Below are 19,242 nucleotides of genomic sequence, written 5' to 3'. Positions count from 1 at the left end.
CCTGTTGTTATGCTAATCTGCGTGACAGCACGGTAACCATGGGCGAGAGGACGACGAACGTTAGCCGAGAAACCAGCTAGGCTAGCTAGCTCACTTGTTGTCGCCTCCGTTGTGGGAAACCGCTGCCCGTGCAAAAATGTCGAGAGCTGTCGGCTGTGGCGGAATTCATGTTTAAAAGATATCGACGAATAACTATGGCGGCCGAAACCCTGAGCTGAGGAACCGGTTGGGGAATATCGTTTTCACAGCGGGGAGTCGGGTCTATTTTTGACTAGACTGACTAGACAGACAGTAAACAAAGGTCACAACACTGGAAGTACATTAGCAACGGGGCAGGACTACGGAAGCCTGTGAGGGTGGGTTATGAAACCAGGAAGTTTTCAACTGGAGACGCGCACGAACACGCTCTCCCTCTGTTTTAATTGAAATTGTGTTATTAATACTTAAATAATATTTTCAAAGCGTCGTCACGAGTGGCTGGATCACCTCTATTTTTATTTTTATTGAAACGGGAACGCTTTTGCAACATCGCACAGGAACCCATTCACCAAGGTCACAAGTAGTAGTGGATGTGTGGCAGCTTAGCCTTCAGCACATGTGATTATAGTGGAGTTAAAAGGCAGGCGTGCGAGCTGAAATATGGCTGGACTTATCAACTTCGAAGATGAGAACGAAGTGAAGCAGTTTCTGGATAATTTGGGAGTGGAGTACAGCTTTCAGTGCTACAAAGAGAAGGATCCTGAAGGTAACAATCATGTGCTGACCAGTGGATCATTGACCACATATCAACGCTGATGGAGACGGGAGAGTGTTTGATCAGTGTGAGGTGTGATTGCCTCTTCATGTATCCCTGTGATATGTTTTTTTCTTTAGGGTGCCAAAGGCTTGCAGACTACTTGGAGGGCGTGAAGAAAAACTATGAATCTACAGCGCAGGTGCTCAAACACAACTGTGAGACATATGGACATGGAGAGAGCTGCTACAAACTGGGGGCTTACCATATCACAGGCAAAGGTAAAACAACAGTGCAGCTTATTTGTGGCTTGTTTTTGATCATAATGACTTTTTGTGTCAAAGTACAAAAGTTTTATGGTTAAGTTCATTGAAGCCATCATAAGTTGAAACGACAGAAAATGTGTTGTATTAGAGACAGAAATACAAAGTGCTGGTAAACACTGGTGCTCTGCTTGCGTTGGAATTAATTTGACTGAGACCATGACATTAAATTCTCAAGGTGAGTGCAATGTATTTTTAACCCAACACATGTGTGGCTTGCATTGTCATTACTGGTTACATTGAAGTAAATGTTAAACAAGGAAAATAAATGAAAACAAAATGAAATATGATGATTTACTCAACAGGGAAAGAGGTAGTTAGTAACCGGATTGTATACTACACAGGAATTGGTGTTAATTCAGATTAGTAGCTGGTTAAGTGACTGTTAAAAAACAAAAGAAAAATCTATTATTGTCTGATCAAATTACCAAACACCTGCAGGTCAAATCACGGTATATATCACTAGCATTGGAGATGTGCTAGCTGTCTGGTATAAAAGGACAAGCGCTGAGGCAGTAATTTGGGCTATTGTAAATTGTGGTGGGCATTATTTTTTTTTATTTCTTCACATCTGGTAGACTAAAATTAAAATAAAGAATTCAGAACATTGTTTTCATGTGAAAACCGTATCAATATTGCTAATTTAAAAAAAAAAAAAAAAAACACAGTATAACACAGAAAAGTTAAGTGGAGTAATTTGGATTTTTGACAGCTAAACTGCCTCCATTACACATGTCTGTCACAAGTGTATGGATGCCACATTTTAGGGATCGATGTAAAAAAAAAAATTGATAGATAAAAACTTGAATGCAGAGCTTAATTTAATCTTTTACGGTCAAATTGTTATACAAGTAATGGAATTTGAATTTTCCCCACCAGGTGGAATGACTGAGTGTCTAAAAACAGCCCACTCCCTATTCACGCGCTCCTGCAATTCTGGAGGAAAGAAGTCCACAGATGCCTGCCACAACGTCGGACTGCTGGCCCATGACGGACGAGCTCTGGGGGGATCACCTGACCTTACATCAGCCCGGCAGTACTATGAGAAGGCCTGTGCCGGTGGCTTCGCTCCATCCTGCTTTAACCTCAGCGCCTTGTTCATTGAGGGCAATTCTAAAGGGCTGGCACCAGATATGACTCAGGCTCTGAAGTACGCTAACAGGGCTTGTGAGCTGGGACACGTGTGGGGCTGCGCCAACGCAAGTCGTATGTACAGACTTGGGGATGGTGCGGAGAAGGATGAGAAGAAAGCCGAGGAGCTGAAGAATCGAGCGAGGGAGCTGCATGGTATGGAGAAGGAGAGGCAGCTCAAGTTTGGGGAGTGACTGTGACGCACTCACATTAAATTATTATTGTTTTGCTTTGCCTAACCATGTGGTGTTTGTAAGAACAAGTTGGTTTATTAAGTGTGCACAGACAAGATCTGTTCAGGTTGTGTAATAGTAGGAGATGATCTGTTTAAGAATGAGTGGTTACATTTACATCTATACCTCATTTTATAGTCTATACAGTAAGGTTAAGGGAGCAACATTAACCTGACGTGTAGAGTTCAGCCAAATGTACACAATGTGAAAGTAATAGCAATAAAATGAAGTGTGATTTATGAACAGCAGTTGATTTTTAATCATGGTAGTGAATGTCTGTGATTTGTGGTATGGAAATGGATAGGCAGAGCTTTATAGTAGGAATGCATGATAATATTGGCACATCAAATGTATCAGCTGGTGAAATATTACGATGGGCCAGAAATGAATATATCTCAGTGAATGTGTACATTTTGACAAGCAATTCATGTCTACCAGTGGGCCATCGTGATAAGAGTAGGCATAATACCTTAATTCCACTTCAGGAGAGATTTTAAGTATTTATTCAGGTGGAAAAAAACTTATCCTATTAATCTACCAAAATAAGTCAGAAAATCCCTTCATAATCGATACTGGCTAAAATCCAATATTGTGCATTGTCATCAGCAGTTGGAAGTCAGTGCACTGCCATCAGATCATAATCATGTTGTCATGTACATCAGCCTTCATACAATATTATGTGTAAATATATGTTGAGTGTGTTATGAATGTGGTATGCAACTGTTAGAAAACAGGACATCATTTGATTTAATCTGAATGAGACCTTGCTGGAATTGACAAACCTTGTGGAAGATGACAAATGTGTGGCCTCAGATTTGTGAAACTTTTGTGTACTTGTACTACCTCTAAACTTGTGGAACATAGTTTTGAAATTACAGTGGTTTAAAACAGTTGGACAATGTCATTAAAGGGCACCTCCACCAATTGTACACATTAAAGTGTGTGCACAGTTTCTTGGGGAGTATTACTGTAAATGTGGGGGAAAAAAAGTAGTTTCAAGCCTTAAAAGCTTGAAGAAGCTGCTTGTGTCCTGACAAATTCCCTCTAGTGTTGTCACTCTGAATACATTGCATTATGGGTAATGTCAGGTTTTGAAAAGGAAGAAGTAAATGGACTTAAATTTTTCAAGGCTACAGACCAGCAGCCTGACACACACACATTGATACACTGATGGCAGAGGCAGCCATGCAGTTTGGGGTTTAGTATCTTGCTCAGGGACACTTCGACCTGCTGCTGGGGGAGCTAGGGTTTTGAACCAGTGACCTTACAAGCTAGATGACCTGCTCCACCTCCACATTCCTGTTGAATATGAAATGCAATATCTCTGCTTAGTTTTTATTTTTTATTTTTATGCTGTATCAGTTTTGACAATTTGTCTAGGCTGTCCAACAGAGATTTTTAGGACCTTTCAAAACCTCCATTACCCACAATGCATCTGAGTGACAACGAGTGGCATTTTATCAGGTCACGTGCAACAAACGGACCCGTGGACACGCTTTAACGTGTAAAATTAGTTGGAGTTACCCTTTAATGCTCATGCACTGTGACTACACAGCTGAGGTTTAACCACAAGAGGGAGTCAGAGCCAAACACATGAACATTGCGCCTTTTTTTTTTTAAATATCTACTGGGCGCTTCTTTCATCCTCAAGTCACAACAATAGGCTGGAGGTATGCTTCGCCCATCTGTCAACAGTTTGAATAGACACTGTATTAGCAACCTGTAACCAGATAACGTGGACACTGAGCAAAGGTCTCCGTATAAATGCAGCTGAAGCCGGTGTGTTGAGGATGATGGGCGGACTGGTCCGCTCGCACGCTGGAAGCTCCGCCCGTTAGCCGTGCGTCTCCTCAGCCCTCATTCAAAACAGAACACAGCTGTTGCGAGGCGCATCGTCGTGACCCGAACGTTAGCACCCAAAAACTGTTAGCTGTCTGCTGCCGTCTTCTGCTGGCCTCTGATGTGCCCACTGGAATATCAGCACAAGAAAGAAGAAAACGGTGCACTTCGGTGAGTCTGAGGCAAAGTTTGTTATCATTCGGGACATCCAAGTAGAAAATCCCTTCCCCAACCGTCGAGGTTGCTAGCTAACGTAACGTTAAGCCCCGAGAACGGTTTGGGATGTGTTCATTTTTACACGCAGGATGCTCCGCTATCAAAGTGAACCAGCGTCCGTCGAGATGAGGAGACGGGGAGATGCGAGAGCGACGGTACGCTGAAGGGAAGGAGACATGCCGTGGTTATTTTAAAGCAGACTATGTGTGGCTGGCTGTAGAGGTTTTGTTTTTTAGCCGTTATTTTATTTTCTATTCCACCCACGTGAAGTCAACGTCCGTCCCTCCACACACACACACACCCGAGGAGCAGCGCGGAGGAGTTCGATATAACGCTGATAATAAATCATGCGCTCCCTCACGCAGCACAGTTAGCTCACGAGTCAAGCTAGCTTAGAGTACTGCAACATGCTAATTGTGGAAACCTCCGAGAGGAGAGAGTGGGGAGAGTCCGTGAGTTAGCAATTTGTGATTCAGCCCGGGCAGTTTACTTTTGTTTACTTAAGTCGCTGCACAGCTCGCCTCTGTGCAGGACGACGACGGGGGACTTTGTGTCGAGCCGTTTGTGCTGTTAGCCCGGGAGAGCTTATTTACAGCCCCACTGCAGGCGCTCGGCTCAGGATAGCTCATTGGCCGCGAACCCCCTGCACAGTTACCCTCCGGGGAGTGATTTGGGTGTGGCGTGGGTTCGCCCACGAACAATACGGTGCACCGCCACAGCGTATCTTGTCTCAGGCATGGCATGTCTTGGTTGTAGAATACGCTCAAATTACAGGACGTCAGGGTATGATGGTTTGAGAAGGGGCGATCAAGGCTCTCGACCTCGATGCCCTGATTTTATACATACAGTATGAGGGGAAACTTTGAGAGCATGAGCTGGAGAGGTTCCTCCCCAAAGTTCAGCTGCTGGCCGTTTGTCAGATAAATCACTTACATCTCATCAACAGCACTGAGAGTCGGCAAGCTCATCTACATGCGTCTGATAACTGCCTACATCCATCACTTTAATTTAATTTGTTAATCAATAACATCATTTTAGAATGAGTGATAGCCCTGGTCCAATTAAGTATCTGTTCTTGTAACTCTATGCCAGACAATAAAAGCATACACAGACCAAACATTTATCAATACTTGGGCTGGATCTGAGCTGTTGTATCACTGCTGAGATAAAAGGTACATTGACCTTTTCATGTAAAATGAATCTGTAACAATGGTGGTCTGATAACAGTGGTGTCCTATCACGATCTGCGTTGCTAATACACCCGCTTAGTCGGGGTTTGACAAAATATCGATATGATAATAGAATGTATTGCTTATTTTTGCAATACAATTATTGATATACTCGCGCCACACATCCCTAACGGATTCCCCCGGTAGTTTCGCCTACAGGAATTAATGACTCCTTTTGGTTTCAGCTTCTGTAAAATGTTATTTATGCAGATTGAGAAGAATTTAATCAGCAATAGTTTTATCCTTCCTCTTAACATTTTAACCTCAGAACTGTTCTGCTTTCTGGCAGTTTGACCTTTTGCCAGTTCATAATGCTTCTGTTGTTGTATTTGTTTTGTTGTTTTTTTTTTACACTGGAATGATAGCCTGCATGGATATGGACAAGTTGCAGTCAGTATGTGTGATAAAGAGGCATGAATCTAAAACTGCACTTTTATGTAAATTGTTTAATCTGATTTTGTAAAACTGACACAAAACCACACTGAATAAAATACATAATTCTTGTGCTTTTCAGGGGTTTTATGTATTCTTCCATATATCATTAGATGATTGTCTTTCGATGTATCTGTTGTTGCAGAATCTATAATTATCGTGGTCTATGTATTGATAATCGTATTGTATCATGAGTTACTCCGTGACTCCCACCCTTATGTAAACAGTACAACAAATTACAAGGTTTTCCTTTCAGTGTGTGACTCACAATTCCCCAAGACTTAATAAAATAAGTGAAAAGAAATTGCTTGAAATGTAATGCCGGTTATCAGTTTTTGATTGACAAATATGACTAGGGCCGTTGAAAAAAAATAACAGCCCAGTATTTGTTATTTATATTGTTAAAATGATAGATGGAGCTGAATGTAAAACCAACTCGCTTTTAATTGATTTAACAACATCTTTTTTGTAAACGGTTAAACTAGTTTGCCGTTTTCCACCTTGAAAGTTGGCTTGCGATCCATTCACTACTTCTGAGCTTGTCTTACCTTTTTACTGACGTCACTGTTGCCTTAATTTATGAGGTCAGACATACCCACAGACAAATACATGAACTACAGGCACGCACACTTGACCGGGCAGCCTCTATTATCTGTCAAGCAGAATTAGTTTTAAGCTGAATTCATGCCTTTTTTTTTCTTAAACAAAGCCTCCCTCTGCTCAGGCCTCCTATCTAACACACCCTTTGTCAGTGTTCTGTGTGACGTCGCTGCTCACCCCACATTTTAAAGGGCTCCAAGGAATGTTCCATATCGATATTTAGTGTGGCTGTGTGGAGCCGCTGTTTGCAACACTTAACATATGACCCAGAGGTCGCTGGTTCAGACTCATGACTGGCATGCCTTTACAGTGCTCTGGTGTCGTGTTATGCTGCAGTAAATACTGAAGCAATCTCGTTTGGCCTCAGCAGCATTCCCTAACAGTCAAATAGATGCGGAATCTATTTAGTCATTAGATAGTGTAAGTGATAGCAATCGCACCAACTCTAAGGGCCTTGTTTGAGTGATTAGATATAACAGTTAAAGTTGAGTCCTGAAGGGGAGATGAAATCTAATTATTTCTGAATGCGGGAGGCCCTCAGTCCTCCGTATCTCAGAGAAAAAAATCCATTTTGGCTTTTACGTCTTTTGATTCAGTGCTGCAGTCAGTGAAAGTTTGACCTGCAGGACAGCGGTCAGTGGGTGTAAAGGGTTCATCCGAAATGTTTACCCAGGTAGTCTTAGCACTGAGGCTTAGGTTTTAATCCAATACAGTGTGGTTGATTCAGTATTCTGTCCAGCATGGCGATTTGCACCGTCGGTGCTGTCCCATCTGTACTCCTGTTTACAAACGCTGCAATGAATTATCATTGTGTGTTTTTGGATTTATCCCCTCCTCTTGCCTGGCTTCCTGGGAGCATCACGTTGCATGTCTGTTGCTTGCCAACAGAAACAGTGTGAGTGCCGGGAGGTTATCCTGAAAGCACACTTGGTTGGAGTGCTCTTCTCGTTTTCAGTTACATCACTTTCTTTCAGATAAGACAAACAGACTTACCTGTAGCATAATGATTTGTTGTAATCAAACAGTTTTTAAGTGAAACATGTGTTCATGTTTCAGTCGGAGGAATGTGAATTAATCAGAGTATAGACCTTCAGGATGCAACTCCAGTTTTTCTATTTCTGAATCGGTAGACGTGCTTGGATAAGACTCCCCTCGGCACCATTTGTGCACCAGCTCCCTTTTAGAAACCGTCCCTCGGTAACTATACATACCACCTCCACCTTCTGGCTAATCCCAGAGATGCCTCGTGTACATGGGCCCATCTGTTCAGCGCTGTGGTGTAACTGCTCTGTCCAAGGCCTGCAAATGTGATTAGTTAGAGATTACATCTGTGTGTGTGTGTGAAATGAAACTCCCCTCTCCGAATCAGAGCCGTGTGTTTACAAGAGAAAGGGATGAAACGCCGAAGCGCTTTTGCGTCATCAAGTTCAATCCCTGGGCTTTCTCAGGTTCGGTTTCTCGTCTCTGCGTTACATCATGTTCACTGCACGGTTTGCGTGGAATGTTCCTAGATGCAGCCCTGTAGCTTACTATTCGACTTCCTCCCACGAGTGAATAAGCAGTCATCTTGTGGCCTCTTTCTGGGTGCTATACATATTCTAGAGGCGTTTTGGTCGGCATCAAGCCTTTCCTGTGTCTATGTGACCTCCAACCAGCGCTGTTGCTCAGTTGCCAGGGTAACTTTATGCGTGCGTCTGGCACATCCATTCAGCGCAGATGGAACTGCAAAGTCACATGTCGTCACACTCTTCCTCTGATGTCTTCCCAGCCCTGGCTCTCACCACCAGTACAAATACAAAGCTAGTTATCTGTGCTCGTATTCTGCTGTGGGTCTTTTATGGGGATGTCCAACTTCTCTGTTACTATGTGAAGTAATACAAAAGCTCTACGCCTGACACGTTGTTTTGGAACACTGATAACAACATTGTGCACGATTATGTTTGATAACTTTTTTTTTTATACATGAGGTGTCTCTAATGTTGCTGGCAGTTGTGTGAAGTGGGTGTTGTAGATGTGAGCTTGGCTAGCACCTGACTGGCTGACTGTGCGCATGACTGTGTGAGAATGTGTGAGCAGACGATAAAAGACGAGCATAATGCCTCTCCCCGCTTTCACTTCACAAATTTTAGAGGCAGGCACTACGTTTCGCTGCGTAGGTTGAGCAATGAACTGTTTTTTTTTGTTTTCTTTTGTTTTTTTTTGGACACAGAACAAATTTTGAGGAAGTTGTGCAAAACTGCCTCTTCTTATTGTTTTGGGTGTATTTGCCATGTCGTTCCTGCTGTGTTGCAATCACAGCTCTTGTTTAGGAGAAGTAGAGGCCAACTAGAGCAACGGGACACAGATAATGTTGAAGACCACACTCGTGACTGGTGGATGAATCTCTCTCTCACACAGACAGACAAGTATGCACCCTGCTAAACGCACGCCGCAATAGGCGGACTGGCAGGAGGCCTGGAGCTTTGAGAGCATTTCAGCCTGAATTCAACCACTGATGATGGGAGTGACTCACACATGAAGGGCTGTGAGAGTGGACTGCTGTTCAGCTCTAATCCCTAGCTTCTCGTTTGTGTTACTTTGGTTTCTTCTTCTCGTTGCTTTCATGTTGTGAGTGGTATCTGATGCTATTTTAGTCCTGTCTTGTCTGCTAAGTTTTCTTCAGTCCGATTATTAGGCAGTATCCCTCAGAATACATTGACGTATACTACATTTACCAGCGTACAAACCCAAGCCTTTTGCCTCGTGCTCCTGTCTGGCTGTTTGAGATCACTGGTGCCTAAACAATACCAGCAAGCCACACTTCCCAAATACATTGATATGATTTTTGTCAACACAAGGCGTACATTAATCTTTACTATATAGTGCATCTTATTCAGGGAAAATCTGACAGATGAATACGCAAGCAAAACCTTAGGTACGTGACAGTTTTCAGATTTGATACCAAGCCCTGCTTGTCCACAGACCTCTCAGTTCACCCAGTTGAAGAGTGTTAGCCGTGGGTGGTGTGTCAGGATGTAGGTGTTTGGGGTCATGAGGTTTGGGGTCAAAGGTGAGTTCAGGGACACGGCTGTAGTAAGAGTCTCTAGTCCTTAAGGCATGCAGAATGTCAGCTATGAGGGTCTCTCTTATTCCACCTGACACGTTCAAGCTGTGGCGTGGCAGTTTTTACTTCGGAATATCCCCAACCAGAAAGAAAAAGTTTCATGTGAGAATCAAATGTGTAGTACGAAGCATGGCAGCGATGATCTGCTCAAAGGAATGTGGCAAGATTGGATATTTATATGGTTTTATATCTTTTGGCTACATTGTAGTAACATGAGCATGAGCATTAAAGTTATTGGCTTGGATTTGAACTGAGGAGGTTGATGTTAACCTCAAGAGTGTACCTCAGATATGAGAAACTGAAAAAGAAAGGGAAAGCTCTCAGCGTGTCACTGTAGTATCCATGAATTCACCCAATCAGTGCTGTTTCTCCGTATGTTTCTCCTCTGCCATAACAGAGCCATTTTTGATTAGATGCAGCTATAATAGAGTGCTGCTTAATCATAATAATGGTTTGTATATCTGCAGAGAGGTATTTCCTTTCACACAGGAACAGAACGTACAAGCTTGTTGGTCGCCAGCTGTACTCTTTGCGGTGTTCAAGTGCAGCTTTTTCGATGCCGCTAGTTCTTTGATGTCAGTTTGGCATGTATGGCCCTAAAACATGCCTATGCCGTAAGTTAAATGATCGCTGCTCTGACCAGTGCGAGTGTGTGTGTTTAGGTGTTTTCAGTAGAATCGGTGTCAGGACTCTCGTGATGTTTCTACTGTACTAGTACAGAACGAGGACCAGCCCATAATCCCCCCCAACTGGCCCAGCTGGACATAAACAGAGAGATGCCGCACCCTTCCACTTCCCTTGCATATTGTCCTGATCCACCAGTCTGTATCAATGCTGGAGAAATGCTTTGTGGTCTTAAAGCACAGCCTCATCTATCTGTCTAAACCCTGAGTGTTTTGGCTTGGGAGTTGTACCGAGAGCCGAGCCTTGGCTGTATCATGGAAACTTGTGAACTCGGTCCTGAACCCTGCCAAAGACAATAGATCAGATACAGACAAACATAATTCCAACTCTCTTTCATCCTCGCTCCTTTTGCTCTTTCTTCCGCTGCACTCTTTCCACCAACACACAGGCCCGTCTCAGATACTCTGTGGGCTTTCTTTCGTCTTTAGAATGCAGTGTGTACATATGAAGCCTCTTCCTCCGCACCTGTTCTGCCCTTATATTTCCCATTTTACCACCCAGCGCCTCCTTGTACAAGAATAAATAGTGATGATTCATGTCTGAAGCTGATGTGGTTTTTTTTCTCCATCTTGTAGAGTTCATTTAGAAATTGATTGACTCTGACAACCTGTTTCCTGTCACTTTTGTCAGGTTTCCCGCAGATCAGGTGCTGACATGCACACAGAGACGTGTAGTCACATGCCCACAGTTACACACTTTACGTCACCAACTGTCAAACTGGCTGTTTGTCCATTTCATTCACACCTTGCTTGAATCCAACATGAATGTCATGTGGCATTGCATAAGACTGGAGTGAAACTCAAATAATTGCTTCTTCTAGAGATGTAGCACAGCCTGTACTGTACAGAATTTAGATGTCATACAGTAGAAAAGTAGCAGCAAATTTTACATAAATCTTTAAAGTAAATAATTTATTTCCTCCCATAACAAATAATAGAGGGTATTTAATCTAATATGCAGACCTTTTGTGTGCAGAACTGTATCATAAAGTGTGAATAATTTGATTAATTTAATTACGGGTATATAGGAAAGAAACATACCTGACTTTGGAGTCTCGATCATCCTGTTGGCATTTATTCAGCAGCTGGTGGCTGCCTGCTAACTTTATTTAGCTTACTGTAGTCTGAAGATGTTAATTTACTCATATTACACAAACTATGTGTCTGGTCGACTGGGTCTAAAATTGAGTACCCCCCAAAATAAAGCTCACCATCTTGTTTTGACCTGTTGACTCACACAACCCTACGCAGTACGTCCTCTCTGCGAACAGTACACATATGTTGCAAACCCACAGTGTAAAACTGCCAAGGAAAACTTGATGGACAAACCACAGTTTGACTCTTTGTGCGTGAGAGGATAAACTTAAAGTGTGTGTCCTTTTGTGTCACACAGGCAGAATCCGATCTGAAAGAGGGTAGAGTTAGAAGGATTTTGGAAGCACAGAGGGAGGGGGACATTGCCGCTGGAAACAATGTCTCTCCTATTTTTAGTCAATAGATGAATGTTTAGTAGCACATGCATCCTGTCTGTACATGTCTTCCGAGGGGAGAACAGAGGCCTCACACCAGTGGTGTCTCTAACTCATGCACATATTGTAATTTGTGTGTGTGTGCGTGTGTGTGTTTGTGTGGAGTAGCCCCTGGCCATGCTGCTCTGTGGAAGAGGGAGGGTCAGCAGAAGAGGGGGTGTGAGGGGCTCATTCAGGGAGAGAGAGAGAGAGGGGGGGGGGGGGGGCGGGGTGAGGGGGAGGGGAGCAGCGTTGAAGAGATACAGCTGTTTCTCCCGTCTCAGCTGTTGCTCCTCTTCCATTCGATGCAGGCTCGGTTTCCTTCTCTCCCTTGAACGCTCACACACACCCTAACTGGAAGAAGCAAACAGTGAAACATTGTTCTGCCTCATGTATGAAAGATGAAAGAATCAATCCTTCATAGCTGCTATCAGATTGGAGTAGGGAGGACTCGCTGTGTTTGTAAGAGAGGCAGCCATGGCCAGATAAGGCAAAATCTGTTCTCTCATGACGTTTTGTTGTTCAACTTTTGCTCTTGATTTCTTTCTTGCTGCTTTTTCTGCTTCTCAGTTCCTTTCTCTGCACGTTTTGATAGTTCTATTTCCCTCAGCAAACTTTTCTGCCTCCTGAATGTCTTATGTTTTCTTTTGACCTCAGTGTGTGTGGGTGTCATGTTTTGTTCTCCAACGTGACCTCTGACCAAGTGAACTCTCGGAGCAAACAACCGTGTGTGTGGATGGGTGTAGTTCATGTCCCTCTGAGCAGCTTTAGGTGACAGTTTGGATGTAGTTTAGGTTCTCACTGTCAGGTCTCTCTGGATAATTAATTAGAGCTGCCAGTAAGGATAGTTTGGATTGCCGATGAGTGTTGTTGATTGTTTTCTAGGTCAATTGATTAGTTGTTGTTCTATGAAATATCGATCAGTGTTTCCCGAAGCTCAAGATGGCGTCCTCAAATGCCTTGTTTTTTTTGCATAGCTGCATAGTTGTTCAGTTGACTGTCACAGAGGAGCAAGGAAACCACATTTAACAAGCTGGAATCTGAGAATTTTGACTTTTTTCTTCCAAAGATGACTCAAAACAAGAATAGTTGGTGATTAGTGTAATAGCTGACAACTAATCGATTAATCGTTACAGCTCTAAAATACGTTATTGACTCATTGTACTTATCAGGCATATAGGCTTATTGATGTGTATATGACCTTGATAAGTTTTTCTGACCTCAATATTGTCCATTGTGTTAACATGCATCTTTTTGGGGGGATTTTAAAATATTTTTTCATGTGGTCTGAAGGTTCAATGTTTAGTGCTCTTTAAATGGATGTATGTGCATTATTATGCTCTTACTTTATAGTTATATTTGCAGTATAAAATTGTTTTAAAATGGCATTAATATAGTAATATATTCAGTAATAATATGTAATATATTGCAATTATTTCTTGCAGTATATATTGTCTAACAAAAGTATTTAACAGTAGGCCTACTCATTCTACCATGGTGAACACAAGTGTCGGAATTAGATGCGCTTGTTCTTCCTCTTGTCCCTCTCTTACACAATCCTTCCTCTGCTGTTCCCTCTCGGCAGCACTCCCTTTGTGTTTTAAGTTGTAATTGGCCGTTTTATCAGGCCCTGGAGACAGGCTAATGCCATGTTAGGGGAAGTCATGCGTGCACTGTGAGTGTGTATGTGAGCATGTGCTAAGCTGTATGGGAGGCCTGTTATCTCCGTCTTGCTCAGTTAAGCAGGTTCAAAGTAACTTGAGTTCTGGATCAAAACTAATCTCACAGCTGAAAAGTAATCTCAAGTTAAACAGAGCAGTATCAGCAACACAGGGTTACATTCCCCCCCGCCTGGCTGCACTGACTACATGGTTTTGGTGTTGGCTTGTGCACTTCTCTTCTGGGTCAAGTATCTGAGCAGAGTAGGTCAACCTAAAAGAGGACAGTAAAACTTGTCGGAGGAGGATGAGCTCATTGTTATAGAGACGATATATTCTACTATCTGGGTAATGCAGCAAGATGAGAAGAAGTGTTCCTTTCTGTTTTTCCACTGGAGCTGCTCCCTGACCTTCTCTAATCTCTTTCTACCTCATAAAAGTACCTCTTAAAATGTATCTCAGTCCAAGTTTGGTTGCAGGGTTTGCATGACCAGTGAGCAAGCAATCCTCCCACAAGATGACTGCAACATGTGTACAACTAGGAGTGATTGTATGAGAAACCTGGCATCATTTTTGCTGATGGGAGTACGCTTGTTCGCCTGGGGGTTTGTCATTTAGTCTCTCTACCTTAGCCAGTTTCCGTTGCCTGGATCCACAGAGTTTTTTCCTCCCTGAAAAGAATGTATTGTTGTACCAGGACTGTGGGTGTTTGTGTGTGTTTGCTCTCACATAATTGTATGGTTTGTCAGGTTGCAGCATGCCATGTCTCTTAAGTCTGTGTTTCACTCCAGAGCCTGAGGGCCCACCTGAAATCTAGTCCTGGGAAAAACTTTGTCTGTCTTTGTGGAACAAAGTGTGAAGGTGAAAGAACCATATTTTAAGTGGCAGACGGAGATGGAGATGTGGATGCTTTGCTCAGACACAAAAATGTGTTCATGATGGTTAGAGCCACTGGACTGGTTTTGGAGATTGTGGTTAAAAAATGTAGCAATGTTGTGATTGTATTATCTAATTGTTAATAATGCTACAGTGAAAGAATAAGAAACTAATGACAGATGTGGGCCTTGTTGTTTCAACAAAAAGAAATAGAAATAAACTTTCCCGTTTTAAACCTCTGTGGCCACGTGAATATAGACCTCTGAGTTTACAAGTCACACTTGAATGCGCCATGAAGTCCCTGTAAAAGGAAAAAAAAAGAAATAAAATAAATAGTCATAGTTATGATGTAAATTGACCAGCTTGTTTTGGTGGGCATTTTGGGGAAACTTGATTCAAATTAAATCCTTAAAGACCTGGCAACAACATCAGCTGTGTTGGAAGTTTGATTTGTCCAAACTGCTCAACCGGTTCACTGTATAAAACTAATTCACCCACAGGGAAACCCACAAAAATGTCCACCAAAACTTTTGACCAACTTCCAACCCACACAAAGCCACTTCCAGTGACTATCCCCCAAGGTTTTATATGGCAACCAAAATAAAAGCCACACATTTCAGTGTATTCATTGAAAGATCTTACTGTAAAAAAGCAGATACAGGAAGTTGTTGTTGTTCTTGCATTAACAAAATCCCAACATCACTTGTTCTCTGTGGTTTCAACACTTCCTTGTTAACTTTTATGCAGTTTTGTGTTGTTGTGTTTAACTAAACCTTCTCGGCTGTTGGGATAAACAACAGGCTATCTTCGTCTGCACATGCTGCTTTGTGTAGATAGGCAGGAAATCTGTGTGCTAATCTGCTGTGACCATAACGTCAGATTACATGTTTACACTGCTGACTCAAAACAGTTTGTACAAAAAATAGACTTGCACATGACAACAGTTGCGCAGTTGTCAGGTGTTATCATCCGGTATGTTGACAGTCTGGGGCTGGACCGAAACATTATTACTTTAAAGAATGTTAGCTGGCTTGTTTTTTTTATTTGTTTTTTTTATTTAGCAATCTTGAATTCTTCCAATCCTTCAGTCTGCACCTTTATTATGTTAGCAGTGTTTTTCTGTCTAACCAATATTCTGACGCATTAATCACTGGCACTGCACGTACCAGTTCCTAGCAATTCAAATGGCATTTGTTCATTGACTATTGCTGTGTAGCACGAGATACTCACATTTAGGGCTGGGCAATTAAACTTGAACCGGGCTGGTGGTCAAATTTTATGCTGATTTCAGTGATAAGCCTAGTACATTTTCTTGATATGGATATCTAACAGCCTGTCACTCTGCAAAAATAAATTCAACTGCATGCCAGGGACTGAGCTGGCTAACTTCTGGTTAAATGCCCCACTAACTTGAAAGAGGATAAAATAATGTAATCAGGCAGCTCTTCTGGACTTTCCAAAATCTGTGAGGTCAAAGCAAACTTATATAAAGTACAAAGGATATATTTCAGTGTTTCAGAGATAGTGGGCTGAGTTGTTGATGACTGTCAGCCATGGACGTTGGACAGAGGTGCTGTATATAAGGCCATTTCTAACAGGTCACTTGATTTGTGGTTGGATGCTGATGAGGGAGACAGTCAGAAATACATCATAACATTAGGTTAGAGCTGATGTAACTGAGCAAAGTCTCAGTGTTTTGAATGTGCTGGTTCACTTCTAATCATCACCACTCATCTTTTGCACTGTTGGTCCAGTGTTACATTGATGGATCAATATGCAATTATGCTATTGGCCCACTGAGCAGGAATTTCAGCTCTGCTCACATTTTTCCTAGCACACACGGATTCACTCACTTGTACATAACATCTTGTGTAGTACCTCAAAACTTTATATCTGACAGGTGCCTGAAACAGTGTTTGCTTGGCCTCCATGAGGAGGTTTTACTGCTGTGTGTTTGTCTTGTGCCAATCCTTAGAGACTCATAGAGGAAGACATAGAGATCATATCAGTTTCCTCTAAACATTACTGCTTTGACTGACTGCTCTGTTGCCTTGTATTGTTAGCCTGCCCTTTCCTTGTTAATAGTCCGTGCAGGGAATGACCGCAGACATCAGTGCTGCTGCCAGCTCCCCACTTCCTCTGCTTCCTCTCTCTCCCACCCCTTTCTCTTTCTTTCCCCCACTCATCTGTCATCACGCTCAGGACGCCTAGACTTCAGCAGTGGAGTTGAACTAAGGCCGGGTCGGCTGCCCACTTCCCATTCGGGACACTAATCATGCTTAAACCAGCACACACACACACACACACACTCACACACACACACACACACACACACACACACACACACACACACACACACACACACACACACACACACACACACACACACAGACATACTCACAAACTGCAGGCCATTGCTCTGGCCACACGTGACAGGCTGCTGCTCTGGGGCCCTGCCACATGCCACTACACACAAGCTTGGCACTGATGGATAACTAGTTATAAAGACCAGTTTCCCCTTGTTTTGGGTCCTGATAGTAGTTTTTCTGTATATGTTCAATTAAATTGCTGTAAACTGGGGCTGGGCTATTGAAACTAGATGTTATCTAGGTCTGTAAGAGTTGTATATACCAAGTGTTTATGTGTAATTTGGGGATGTGCAAGGAGAAGGCACAAGAGCAGGGACAGACCTGAACTGCCTGCCTGTAAAACCTGGGCTCTAATTATCAAGCTGGCGAGCTGTGGGGATCGAGGGAGAAGGGGAGAAAGAAAGGGAGGGAGAGAGGCAAGTGTATCTAAAAAAAGCCTAATCACACCCCACGGTGCAAGCTGTTGCTTCAACGCCGAATTTGGGACTAGTGGAATTTAACAAACAGGGTGGATGGATTCGACTAGAGCAGGTTGAGGTGTTTCTATATGCTGTGAAGGATGTGACTACTTACATGCATCATGTCTTCTGTATGTTGTTGTCAGCTGATGGGAACACACTTGGCAAATGGTCAAAATCATTGCATTTCATGTTAACACATGTGATCTTTCACATTTAGTTAGTTTGCTGTTTTGAGTTGACTGACAGGACCGATAATATCAAGACCAAACGGGGCAGGTCCGACCAAATATCGATGATCAGACTGCAGAACTTTTCACAAACAAAATCGAGGGATAAACAATGTGTCATCAGTCATAACCTACATTTCTGGAGGAATTTCTAGATCTGAAGTCATATTAGGAAGATATGTTGGGTTTTAGCCCATTTCTGCATGTATCCCCTAAGCAAGATTCTTACTTGTTTTTTACGTTCCTTAGCTGAGTTCCTTACTTCCTAAGTAAGAATAAAAAAAACAGGAGGGCATTTGTAAACCATATAACCATATGCATCCCTCTATATATACATTTCAGCAGTAAGGAAATTTATTGTAATTCAAAAGTAATTACATGCATATATGCTTGTGATGAATTTACACATGTTTTCAAGCAGAAATGGAAAATTCACATGGGATTTACAGTGGTTGTACCAGAATATGTTATCTTAGATAAAAGACAGATTCTTTACCACTGTACAGTACTTGGCCATTTCTGTTAGAACTCATCTACTGATGATGAGCCAAGAGGAAAAGAACGCATTGCAAATGTACTTTTAAGGTTCAAAGTTAGATAATCATCATGCTTCATAAGATCCAGTCTGCCCTTGGGTGCTTGAGAACTTGCCCTTGGGTTTTTTCTTCTAGTTCATGCTTATGTCCAATCACAGACGAGCCTAAATATTCATGAACGAATGGTTCATTATGTTAGAGGGCAGAGCACAGTTGGTCTCTCACTGTGTTCATTACCTATTCATTTTCTATAAAACCTTCCACTGTGAAATGATATGACACCATTCTTTTTTTAAAAAATCTTCTTTTGTAACATGCAGCTATGAAAAATCTGATGTGCATCTATTTGTCTGGAAGGCTGAGTGTATTTGGGACATTGAGGTCACTTCCTGTCGTGTTTTTTTTCTTTCCCTCATTCACCAAGAAACAAGGGCACCGGATTGTGTTGCGAGTTGTGTAGGCAAACCATAGGATTCTATAGAAATCTAAACCTGTTCTGGTTCTCAGAGTTGATAGGATGAACCACTGTGGAAGGATGGTCAGAGAGCCCTGGGCGAAAGACTTTGATCACATGGCCTGTACAGATGTACCTGTCAAGTTTTGTTTATTTTTCCTGCTGCGTTTCCTACACTTCTTCTGATGGAAACATTCTCTCTCGTGGTCTGAACTACCATGGAGCTGCCTCCTGTCCACTTATTGAGCTCCAGGAGGATCTGAACATCAGCGGTATGTTAAGTGATGCTGTGAAGGGGCTGTTTGCACACACACACACACACACACACACACACACACACACACACACACACACACACACACACACACACACACACACACACACACACACACACACACACGTCATGGACACGCCCACCATTGTCCCTCTGCAGGCAGTGCCACCAACCTCTGCTTGAACAGCCAACCTGCTGAGTGAAAGCAATGCACATCGAACCGCTGTGACATGCAGCGGCATGCTGTGTTACTGTGCATACGTGCATGTTATTAGAGAGTGTGCATGATCAATCCGGCCCCTCTTAGCTCCAGATCAATAGTGTTCTGCCCGGGAGGCTTGACTACAGCCCAGGGAA

The 19,242-nt window shown here is 42.7% G+C and overlaps 2 protein-coding genes across 6 annotated transcripts in view; both read left to right on the top strand.

Moving 5' to 3' along the window:
* Positions 1-602: 602 nt before the first annotated feature.
* Positions 603-3,353, top strand: LOC119028949 (cytochrome c oxidase assembly factor 7). The gene is made up of 3 exons (XM_037115428.1): positions 603-745; positions 874-1,014; positions 1,936-3,353. Exons 1-3 carry the CDS (start codon positions 640-642, stop codon positions 2,379-2,381), a joined length of 693 nt encoding a protein of 230 aa, XP_036971323.1. The 5' UTR covers positions 603-639; the 3' UTR covers positions 2,382-3,353.
* Positions 3,354-3,876: 523 nt separating this feature from the next.
* Positions 3,877-19,242, top strand: part of ralgps2 (Ral GEF with PH domain and SH3 binding motif 2) — a 70,649-nt gene continuing 55,283 nt past the window's right edge. The window contains exons 1-2 of one of the 5 annotated variants that reach the window (XM_037115420.1): positions 3,877-4,090; positions 4,191-4,430. The gene's annotated coding sequence lies outside the window, so the exon portion shown is untranslated. The other 4 variants (XM_037115423.1, XM_037115421.1, XM_037115425.1 and 1 more) reach the window with 4 other exon arrangements.

The sequence above is a fragment of the Acanthopagrus latus genome, chromosome 11 (assembly GCF_904848185.1).
Source record: "Acanthopagrus latus isolate v.2019 chromosome 11, fAcaLat1.1, whole genome shotgun sequence".
NCBI classification, from domain to species: Eukaryota; Metazoa; Chordata; class Actinopteri; order Spariformes; family Sparidae; genus Acanthopagrus; species Acanthopagrus latus.
This window is presented reverse-complemented; position numbering and strand designations above follow the sequence as displayed.

What these genes read in the sequence shown, in the direction of transcription:
- LOC119028949 (XM_037115428.1), top strand. Translation starts at nt 640, where the DNA reads ATGGCTGGACTTATCAACTTCGAAGATGAGAACGAAGTGAAGCAGTTT. An exon ending in CAAAGAGAAGGATCCTGAAG is followed by an intron (nt 746 to 873) that starts GTAACAATCATG and finishes TTTTTTCTTTAG; the next exon opens with GGTGCCAAAGGCTTGCAGAC. An exon ending in TTACCATATCACAGGCAAAG is followed by an intron (nt 1,015 to 1,935) that starts GTAAAACAACAG and finishes TTTCCCCACCAG; the next exon opens with GTGGAATGACTGAGTGTCTA.